The sequence below is a fragment of the Cucurbita pepo genome, chromosome LG01 (assembly GCF_002806865.2).
Source record: "Cucurbita pepo subsp. pepo cultivar mu-cu-16 chromosome LG01, ASM280686v2, whole genome shotgun sequence".
NCBI classification, from domain to species: Eukaryota; Viridiplantae; Streptophyta; class Magnoliopsida; order Cucurbitales; family Cucurbitaceae; genus Cucurbita; species Cucurbita pepo.
In genome coordinates, this window is record NC_036638.1 from 20,674,809 (window position 1) to 20,685,913 (window position 11,105).

General features: G+C 36.6%; 3 protein-coding genes across 4 annotated transcripts in view; all 3 read right to left on the minus strand.

Moving 5' to 3' along the window:
* The window catches only part of LOC111793536 (probable zinc metalloprotease EGY2, chloroplastic), a 25,419-nt gene that overhangs the window by 8,914 nt on the left and 5,400 nt on the right, over positions 1-11,105 (minus strand). The gene's annotated exons all lie outside the window — the stretch shown is intronic.
* Positions 9-1,920, minus strand: LOC111793575. Its single transcript, XM_023675525.1, has 5 exons — positions 1,820-1,920; positions 1,610-1,711; positions 1,395-1,490; positions 967-1,068; positions 9-549 (listed from the first exon to the last, which is right to left on the minus strand). The coding sequence occupies exons 2-5, from the start codon at positions 1,634-1,636 to the stop codon at positions 346-348; spliced, it is 429 nt and encodes a 142-aa protein (XP_023531293.1). The 5' UTR covers positions 1,637-1,711; positions 1,820-1,920; the 3' UTR covers positions 9-345.
* On the minus strand, positions 3,011-7,883 carry LOC111793550 (auxin transporter-like protein 2). Of its 2 annotated transcripts, none has more exons than XM_023675484.1 (8): positions 7,285-7,883; positions 6,996-7,181; positions 6,795-6,907; positions 6,542-6,725; positions 6,362-6,459; positions 5,499-5,706; positions 5,000-5,257; positions 3,011-3,623 (listed from the first exon to the last, which is right to left on the minus strand). In XM_023675484.1, exons 1-8 carry the CDS (start codon positions 7,420-7,422, stop codon positions 3,378-3,380), a joined length of 1,431 nt encoding a protein of 476 aa, XP_023531252.1. In that variant the 5' UTR covers positions 7,423-7,883; the 3' UTR covers positions 3,011-3,377. The 2 variants fall into 2 exon arrangements, with proteins under 2 accessions (XP_023531252.1, XP_023531261.1); XM_023675493.1 differs by having other exon boundaries at positions 3,011-3,587; positions 7,285-7,879.

Here is an 11,105-nt window from a genome sequence, read left to right on the forward strand (position 1 = left end):
CCATGATAAATCAACAATGGCAGTGAAATCACACACAAGATCAACTCATAGTTTCTTTCCCAAGTAACCAATTGAAATCAATTATTGCCTTTAAAAAGCTGCTACTGTTATCCATTAGAGCATAGACTTTCTTGACCTCCTAAATCCGTTTATTTTGCACATTTGTAATAATCTAAATGTTTAGCTGGTTGGGTGTTAGTTCGGCCTAGAAGAGAATGTATCTAAAACAAGGTTACAAGTTTAAGGCCTTTACGAATATAACCTCATGAAATTACGATTAAAGTAACCGATAAAATGGTAGTTATAGAACGGCGAAAATCCATAAGTTTGGTTTGAAATGTCAAACTAGTTACCTGAATCATTTGCAGGTACTGTGGCTGTGATCCTGAAAGGTTCATTGTCCACGTACGATGAGATTACACCCTCAGTCGGTTTCACGGTAATCTCAGCCCCAGGATTAGATGTGGAAGCTTCATTAACAACATTCGAGGAACAGCCCGCTTCAGAGGTCTCCTGAAGATCTGCAATTCTTCCATCCTCTTCATGAACCTTCAAACAATGAGCATTAAAATATGGGGCAATGCTGAAGAGATAAAACAGTTGAAAGAATAAAAGGTGTGCATTTTTCTGATAATTAGTTAACACTATTTCAACATAAGAAAAGTAAACCCGGTACGAGTTAAACAAAAACGATATATGCACGAGCAAATGTTGTACTCATTGCAAACAATTTGACAGTGACTAGCAAAATAGCACACCCCATAAACACCAATCTGGGAATAAGAACTAGTTTGAAATTTTTGATCCGGAGTTTCTTTTGGAGCTAAACATTTCAATTCTTATTTGTATGCAACATACATCAATGGTTCTCCGTTGGAATTGTTAAACATTCATAAACCATTATACAAAGGCGAAGAACGTGCTTACATCAAGAATCAAATTCAACAAAAATAGTTGGAAACTAACCTTCTCTATTGCACCATCTTTCCGTTTCTCGAGAAGGGTATCAATCAAGAGAGTATAAGAGCCTTCTTCAATGAATACCCATCCTTCGTCTCCTCCATACACCTAAACCAAATTCTCCAAACACTGTATGAGATTATAAAACAAAGTATAGCGATGATTGGAAGAAAGCCAAAACGTTTTAGCAATGCAGCAGCTTCTTGAGTCCCTATTTCTAAGCACTTGCATTCAGATAATTGACCTTGAAATGGGGGAATCTAAAAACAAATACATACTTTCAAGTATTCAGGGCAGTGGCCATCAGACCATTTTATCCGCTTACTTTCTTAACTTTAAGACAGGAAAACAGAGAGACCCACAGAAGAAACACACACAAAAACGAAACAAAAACATGAACCATGTAGAACAGAGATGAAATCAGAAAAACACACACTGAGGAGCTCCTTGACCGTGTCACGAACCAACTTCGGATGAAATCCGAAAGGATTCATAGCATCCAGCGCAGCATCAATTCGTAAGTTACCCCGCTGAAATTCAAAATAGAGAGAGCCAAACAGGATATAATTAGAAAATTTGTATTAGTATTCAAAAGAAATGCAGAAATCTCTTCGCAACGACAAACAAGGTTAAAAAAACGAAACAGAACCTTTTTAATTCGCTCCCTGGGAGCCATTTATGAAGCCCAACAAAGAAACGTCGAACAAGCTCCAACTGAGAAAAAATTCCGGTGCTAGGGTAACCGAGAAGCCTAATGAAGGAGGAAGTAAGAATCACTACACCCCACTCAACAACGCTACAATCCGCTGTAAACGTACATAAAAGAATGAGGGAAGAGGAAATTGGGTTTAGAAGAAACCTGAGAATCGAAAGCTTGAAAAAGGAGCATATCTCGATGAGCAGAATTGGATGGAGTGGGAATCAATATGAAGAGATATTGGGGAGAGATTTTGTTCAGAAATAAGAGAGAGAGAGAGGAATGTCAGTCGAAAATTTTGCGGTTTCTGGTACGAAGACGAAAGAGCATGCAGGAAGAAGACGAACGATTTTGGCGCAATAATCGAGTGTTTCTTTTTCTTCTCATTTATTTCTATTTGTGTATATATTTATATTTTTTTTTTTCTTAGTTCTGATAAGCGTTAAAGTTTGAATTCTTATATTTTCTTTCGATTTTATTTTTTATTATCGTTTTTAAATTGTTTGTATTTGCTGAAATTGACTTGATAAATTCATTAATTACCCCCATAAAGTAAAAAAGTTACATAAAGTAAAAAAGTTACATGTTTTTTCTTTAATTTTTAAGTTAGTTAATGAAACGACTGAATATTTGAAATGATAAGAACGAAATAGTTGAAAGGATTCTTATTAACAGCATTAGAAATCAGGTGTCACAATCTTACTTTTTTGGCGATCATGGTTAAGACAAATATAACCGTGACACTGGCACTAACCGTATGCAATGTTTGTGCTTGATTTTGCTGATATGACTCATTTCTTAAAAGGACAAACCTAGCTTACATTATAAATCTATAGCCTTTTGGTCAACTGTGTTGGATGATTAAAGTCCCACACCTAATTTAGGGAATGATCATGGGTTTATGTTCAAAGTGGACAATACCATACCATCGTAGAGAATCATGTTACCATTGTAGAGAGTCATGTTCATCTAACATGGTATCAGAGTCATGCCCTAAAACTTAGTCGTGCCAATAGATTGGTAAATCCTCAAATGTCGAACAAAGGACTCCAAAAAAAATAAAGGGGAGGCGTACTTTGTTCGAGGGGAGGTGTTGAGTCCCACATCGACTAATTTAGGGAATGATCATGAATTTATAATCAAAGAATACTCTCTCCATTGAAATGATCATGAGTTTATAATCAAAGCCATGAGAGCTCAGGCTCAAAGTGGACAATATCATACCATTGTGGAGAGCCGTGTTCATCTAACAAACTGACTCATAACTTGATTTCTAATTAGATAGAAACCATTGCCAACTCAAAAAGAAAAGGGAAAAAAAAAAGGCAGGGCTTGGCTAAATGGATGAAGATCTTCATCTTGAAACCAATTAACTCAGGCAAGGGAACAAAGCATTGCAGTTTCATTTCTGTTCCTAATGCAGAAACATCCTTCTAATACTTTCAGATATAGCAATTTGAATTCAGTCCCTCCAAGTACATCACAAAAGAGTAGAACAGTGGGAGAAAATGATACATAGCCATCTAAGAATGGGATCCATCCAGTTTCTCCTAAAGATAAATAAAACGAACATCGCATCGCATAGAGATATATAAAGAGAATGAGCAGACAAGATTTGGATGAGATTAATATGCATATCAGAAGGGTGGATGAGGGGAACCTTGATGCTCTCTGTGTATGCCTTTGTATACTTATATAATTGAGACTTGAGAGAGAAAATTCAATGATGGGCTGTTGTTGAGCCCTGGGGTGGACACTGGTAGCACTTTGCAAAAAGCCCAAAGGTGTCAACTTGCTTGATGAAGTTGGCCATGCTGGCCCACCCTCCAAATCCAAACCCAATGACCAGGACCCACACCACTATAAAGCTGTTCACCACATACATGCCTGCCCAGCTAGGGAGGAAGATTGGAAGTTTCTCTGCAGCATTCTGCACCCAAAACATACACTTTCTTGACATGTCATACTTGCAAACACAATATGTAATGTCATAATCATCTTCATTCATCTAAATATACAGGCGTTTTCATTATTGTAACTTCTGGGTTCAGCTCATTAGAATTCTAGAACTGCATTCATCACTAAATTTTAATGAACAAGACCATTGGCTTATCAAGTGACAAAATCATATGCATTAATCCACAAGTGAGAGTCTAAGCACAGGCCAGCTCGAGCCGACGAACATGGTTTCAAAAAGAAATAACAACAAAAGCAACATTGAAACCTGTTTTTATCAAAACCAAACCTACAGCAATAATCATCTCAAAGTGGCCGAAACCAACAAAATCGATTTAAAACGACTAAACATATTATACAAACTACTAAATTGACCAACTATTTTTCAGTTTTTCAGTTCAGTTTTGCACTCCTAACTACAACAGCAATTAGGATAAAAAGGATGCAAACTAGTTGGCAAGAGTAGCATCAACAGCAAGATACTTTGATTTGACACGTCCAGTAATAAAAAAAGCCTAAAAATTCGCTCAATTAGCCAACCATTGGTTCTATCCTTTCGTCCGTACAAAGAAAAAAGGGCACAATATTTGGATTGTGAATAGGGTACAACACGCTACAGGGAAGGGTGTCTTTGATTGGCCCAACTTAGTTGAAGATGTGGCTAGCATGAAGAATTGTGACGAAAGCAGATAACTGAATGAAAAGGAAATGCTACCCACTCCCATAATAAAATGTTCCATGAAATTTCAAATGCTAGTCATTATAATAATCAGTGGGGCTAAAATGGCTATCTGTCGGAACTCATTTCCAGCTTAAATCATACAGCTGGAACCATATCCACAAAATGATAAGAATTGAAAGGACGAACTCTTTAGGGAACCCTCACTGTTATCACCTGTACTTGGTGTCACTATATTGAGACCTGGTAGGACGGTCAGATTCTTAACATAAAGTTTCCAGCATAGCCAATCTTATTGACTGATTCATATCATATAGATGTTTTCATCTATTCAAAGGACAAGCATTGGAAGTTATATAATTATGAAGATCCCAAGGAAGAATCACGGGTAACAAACAGATATAAACAGCTCAAGACTAAATAAGGAATGTTCTGAACTCTGAACCAAGTTTGCATTAAAATTTTCAATGACTCAGCTAGCAGCTTAGAATGCCAAATTAGTAGAAAAATTAGACCAAATCTAGCCATGACCCAGCAATGATATGATCAGGAAGTAAGGGCAGATTGGATTGAATGAATTCAATACTCAATTCAGGACGAGAAATCGACAATGCCAGTTGGATAAGCGCGTATTAGGTAAAATATGATTGAAGAAATGAAATGGAAAGATCAAAGGCAAAGGCAAAGGCAAAGGCAAAGGCATTTACCTGTCGGGCAGAGGCAGATCTGAAAGTGAGCATATGGGCTAAAGAGGGGATGATGTAGACGGTGAAGCTAACCAGAAGCGCCCCTACCGCAGAGTTGATGGGTCCAAAAAAAGGGAAAATAATAGCCAAAAACCAAATGGGTATCACAACCGGTAATCGGGCAAGCGCCCTCAGACACATGCTCTTTGTTTCGTGCATTCCAATCACTTTCTCCCACACGAAATACAACGGCGTACAAGCAAACCCAAATGTTATGAACTGCACATCAACCGTTCGATCAAATGCATAAGCACAAAAACAGTGAGAAAAATCAAAGTTCGCAATAAAGGGTAAGGACTATTCAATGCATGTTCCTATCACTCTCCACCACACGAAAAACAACGGGATGCAAACAAACCCAAATGTTCAGAACTGCACACTAACTGTTCGATGAAATGCTGCAATAAGGAAGTTAAAAAACATGGAAATTGCAATGAATTTAGGGATTTATGGAGTAGACCTGGTGAATGAGCATGAGAATGATCGCTGTGGTGCGCCATCCGTTGGTGGGAAGAAGAGAGAAAGCGTTGGAGTGAGTAAGGAGTTGGTCGCCGAAAGCCCAGTAGACGGCGGTGGCGGACGGGATTGTCAATGTGAAGACGTATAGAGTGGCGATCAAATAAATAAATTTGAACTTTCGAGGCTTCCACATAGCGTCCATTATTTCCCTGCCGCGCCAAAAAAATTCTTCATTTTTTTCCTTTTTTTTTTTAAATATACATAAAATTTTAAGAGTAACATTATAAAAAGACGTATTAATATGTGAATGAAAATCATCTATTTAACCCCTCATAAACTATATTAAAAAATTTTAATGTTATTTTGATGAGTATTTTTTAAATCGACAGTAAATAAATTTAAAAGAATTAAAAATTCAAAAATATTTTTTTTGAAACCCTTTTAAAAAAATTCAATTTTTTAAAACAAATATATAGAGAATATTTTTATTAATTTAATTATTTAAGTATTTAAGTATTAAAACTAAAAAAACAATTTAAATATTAAATATTAGAGAAGGATAAAGCTCATCAATAACTTAGCCTAATCAATTTTGTAGGCAACAAAAAGAAAGAAAAGACCTAACTTTTGGATTCAAATTTCAAAAGGGATATCAGTTTAGACGAACACGACTCTCCACAATGGTATGATATTGTCCATTTTGAGCATAAGCTCTCATGGTTTGCTTTGGGCTTCCTCAAAATGCCTCGTACCAATAAAGAGAGTATTTTTAGTTTATAAGATCATTCTCTAAATTAACAGATGCGAGAGTTTTATCATTTAATTCATTCAAATGGTAAGTTCGAAAAGAAAGAAGAGACTCACACAGTGACAGCATGGCCACCAAAGGTGTACAGTATATTGGTTGCCCCAGTGAAATAGAGCACCATTTTGGTTGGCCCCGAGTGTTGGACCCCTTCAACCTTCAAAGTTGCAGAACAAAAACTCACCAAAAAGAAAGGAACATTTGACTAGAAATTGAAATGATTCGATGAACAACGAGACCTGGCCATGAAGAACAGCTGCAATGGTCAAGTACCAAGCCGTGTAAGTGGTCATTCCAAGCCCAAGAAAAGACCAAATTCTATAGTTATGAAACGATGGTATGAACACCGTCGTGGCGCAGCATGCTCCAAATATATACGTCCATGTCCTCTTGTCTAGCTTGTCATTTATGTAATATATATTGCTGCCATCATGAACACATTTCAGTACTAATTTCACCATCCATTTGGAGAACAGAGGAGAAGTGATGAACCTTGCACAAGCTATTAGCTGAATCACGGATCCAAAGAGAAGAAAAGTGCAGTTGAAAGCCAATCCAGCAGCCTTCCAGTATGGCCCCAACAGCCCATCCAGCACTTCGAACCACTGAACAAACGAACATGTTCAAAGAAGCTAAAAAACAGAGCTTCGAGATTGTGAAAATGGCGGTGGGTTGTCCTGTTTTTAATCTAACCTGAATGACATGGTTTTTGAAGCTGACATTCTCTTTTTCCTTACGAGTTCGATACTCAACGTAAAGAATGCTAATCAAATAGGCTGTCCAGCTTCCAATGATGCCGTAAAATACTTGAAATATGATGCCTGAGAGCATACCCAGTTGAGAAAAAGAGTATGGCAGCGTTAACAGAACTTGAGCAACCTTTAAGAACACCAAAACAAAAAGGAGATAACTTTATCATCATAAACAGAGCATTATAAACAATGGGATTTTGTGGGTTTTGTGAGATTTGAGGTTTTAGGACCTGATTTGATGCGCAGCTGAACCAAGCATCATAAACAGAGCCTCCATGCCAGAGGAGGCTTTTGAAGCTCAATGGAGCTTGATTTGGCTTCTCTTCTTGATGATCCCTCTCGTTTTGTTCATTCACAGTTTGATCCATTTCCTTGAAGGATAATAATCTAAAAAGAAAGAAAGAAACTTTCGAGGACCCAAAGAGGAAAATGAAGAGAAATCAATGGCGTCCTCTGTTTTCGTGATGAACTTTAAAACAGAGGTAGCTCCCTGTTTCAAACGAGAATGAAGGAAGACGCCGCCGTGAATTTATAGCTTCAGAAGCGCCGGGTGTGCCTTAATTTTGCGGCATTCCGACGAAGAAGAAGGAGAAGGTGCCTCGGATCTTTGGGGTTTCTACTGATATCTGCTAGCTTTCTGTGTGTGTGTGCTCTGTTTTTGTTGGGTTTGTCTGTCTGAAACTTGGAGTCAAGAGGTGTGTGTTTTAAAGGGAGTGAAAGGCATAATTAAGTTGCCAGAAAAAGGGTCACAGATCTGAATCATGTGGAATTATTGATGATTCAAATGGTAGCCCAAAAGGGGGGAGAAAAGGTTTGAGGGAAAACCCCAATAGGATGAGTGAAATTTGGTGTTCATTTATTTGATGCTTTTTGGTGGTAGCAAAGAAACAAAGTTGAAGGAGATGGCGATGTGTAATGAACTGAATCCTCCAAAAGAGGAGACATGAATTTTGCTCCCTCATGCCTTCTTTTCTCTCCATACCCTAAATCCATGTGGAATGTCTCTCGTACCGTAATGGTTCGTGTCTATCGTTAGACTTCCTCACGAAGTTTTTAAAACGTGTCTACTAGGAAGAGAACCCACGCCGAGAAGGGAATAAAGCATTTTTTTAAAAAGGGTATGGAGACACCTTCCTAGAAGACGTTTTAAAAAAACCTTGAGGAAAATCTGAAATAAACCGTGAGTTGATACTGAAAACGTGTCTACTAGGAAGAAGAACGCAGGTCGAGAAGGCAATGAAGCATTTTTTTTTTTTAAAGGGTATGGAGACATCTCCCTAGAAGACGTTTTTAAAAAACCTTGAGGAAAATTTGAAATAAACCGTGAGTTGATACTGAAAACGTGTCTACTAGGAAGAAGAACCCACGTCGAGAAGGCAATGAAGCATTTTTTTTTTTTTAAAAGGGTATGGAGACATCTCCCTAGAAGACGTTTTTAAAAAATCCTGAGGAAAATCTGAAATAAACAGTGAGTTGATACTGAAAAACGTGTCTACTAAGAAGAGAACCCACGTCGAGAAGGGAATGAAGCAGTTTTTTCAAAAGGGTATGGAGACATCTCCCTAGAAGACGTTTTTAAAAAACCTTGAGGAAAATCTTAAATAAACAGTGAGTTGATACTGAAAACGTGTCTACTAGGAAGAGAACCCACGTCGAGAAGGGAATGAAGCATTTTTTCAAAAGGGTATAGAGACATCTCCCTAGAAAGCGTTTTTTAAAAACTCTGAGAAAATTTTGAAATAAACAGTGAGTTGATACTGTTACACATACTATACCCTTCTTTGGCTGGAAAGTGTTTTATTTGTTCGAACGTTTGATTCTTTGAATTTATGGTATGATTTTTCGTTTATAATTTAAAGTGAAGCTTGATTTGTACTCCGAATTTGGTGGTCCATATTATAAATATAATGAAGGCGTTTGATTAAGACGTGACAAAAACACCTAATTCCTTAAGAATTTGGTGAACTAACTCTCTTTTGACGGTCAAAAAGTTTGTTCATAGAATCCAACCCTTTTCAATGATTTGGAATTGGCATCTTTGCTATTCACTCCATTTTCTCAATTTAATTGTCTATTTAGTCCCTCTATTTTTTCATAATTAGCCTAAAAGCCTAATTTTGAAAAAAATAATAATAATAATAATAAAAACTAAATACCATATATAATTTTAAACGTTATAAAAATCATGAGATATATTATTACGAAATAGTTTGATAATAGCATATCAGATTTGAATCTTAAACGTTAAGAAAATTAAATTAAAATTAAAAAAAATGTAAAAATTATATATAGAGAAGCTCTGATACCATGTTAAGAATGAGAAATAGAAGTCAAAGGGCAAGAAAAGTGTGAAATTGAAAGTATGAGGAACATAGGTGGACCCATCTAGACCCACCTATGTTTCTCAGACTTTCGATCTCACCTATGTTTCTTGCACTTCCGATTCCACTTCTATTTCTCAATTTAGCAACCGGAAGCTTTTGTTTGAATTTTGTATGATTCGGTAGCATTAACTTCTTAGATTACGATCTAATAATTTTATATATTTAATGGGACTAATGATTGCATACATTATTTAATTATTAATTGGATTTGTTTTGTCCCCTTGCCTATGCATCCCTTGAGAGGGAAAAAAAATAAATATAATTAATTAAAGTTTTTATTTATTTTTAACTTAAAAGTTACCGTCTAAAATTTAATTTCTAAATGAGTTTTTTAAAATAAGGAATTTAATTTCTAAAGGAATTTTTTAAAATAAGGAAGAGAGCTAGAAATTTGAACATATCATCGGTACTAAAGACGACTTGAATTTTCGTTAGCTGACTTATTCAAGAGCGAGAGCAAGTGGCACACAATCATAGTGAATCTATGAACAACCTAAGACATTGTCAAGGAGATTGATCAAGCCCATGCAGCCCAAACGTTTGGCTTGTAGAATAACCAACACCGAACCCAAAGAAACAAAAGCCACACATCACAGCACACTAGTGGCTAGGTTGAACGCCCCGCCGGTTCTGCACAAAAAAACGTCGAAGTAGAAAGTCGAAAGCGAGCTCTTTTCATGTACTTACGTAGTGTAGTATCGGTGGCACATTCAATATACAGTAGCTTTAAAGAGCCCATTTGAAGCGGGTTTCGCACCAATTGAATCTTAAACGTTAAGAAAATTAAATTAAAATTAAAAAAATACAAAAATATATATATAGAGAAGCTCTGATACCATGTTAAGAATGAGAAATAGAACTCAGATCGAAACTGCAAGAAAAGTGTGAGATTGAAAGTCTGAGAAACATAGGTGGACTTTAGATCCCACCTATGTTTATCAGACTTTCGATCTCACCTATGTGTCTCAGACTTTCGATCTCACTTATGTTTCTTGCACTTTCGGTCCCACTTCTATTTCTCATTTTAGCAATCAGAAGATTTTGTTTGAATTTTGTATGAGATTACGATCTAATAATTTTATTTATTTAATGGGACTAATGATTGCATACATTATTTAATTATTAATTTGATTTGTTTTGTCCCCTTGCCTATGCATCCCTTGAGAGGAAAAAAATAAATATAATTAATCAAAGTTTTTATTTTTTTTTAGCTTAAAAGTTACGATCTAAAATTTAATTTCTAAGCTAAAAATTTAAACATATCATCTGTACTAAAGACGACCTGAATTTTCGTTAGCCGACTTATTCAAGAGCGAGAGTAAGTGACACACAATCATAGCGAGTCGATGAGCTTGAGTTTGGAGATTGATCCGATTCAAACAAGCATTTGGTCCAACAAACCTAAGACATGAATGTCTTAGGAGAGCGCATGCAGCCCAAACGTTTGGCTTGTAGAATAACCAACACCGAACCCAAAGAAACAAAAGCCACACATCACAGCACACTGGTGGCTAGGTTGAACGCCCCGCCGGTTCTGCACAAAAAAACGCCAAAGTAAAAAGTCGAAAACGAGCTCTTTTCACATGTACCTACGTAGTATAGTACCGGTGGCACATTCAATAAACGGTAGCTTTAAAGAGCCCATTTGAAGCGGGTTTCGCACCAAT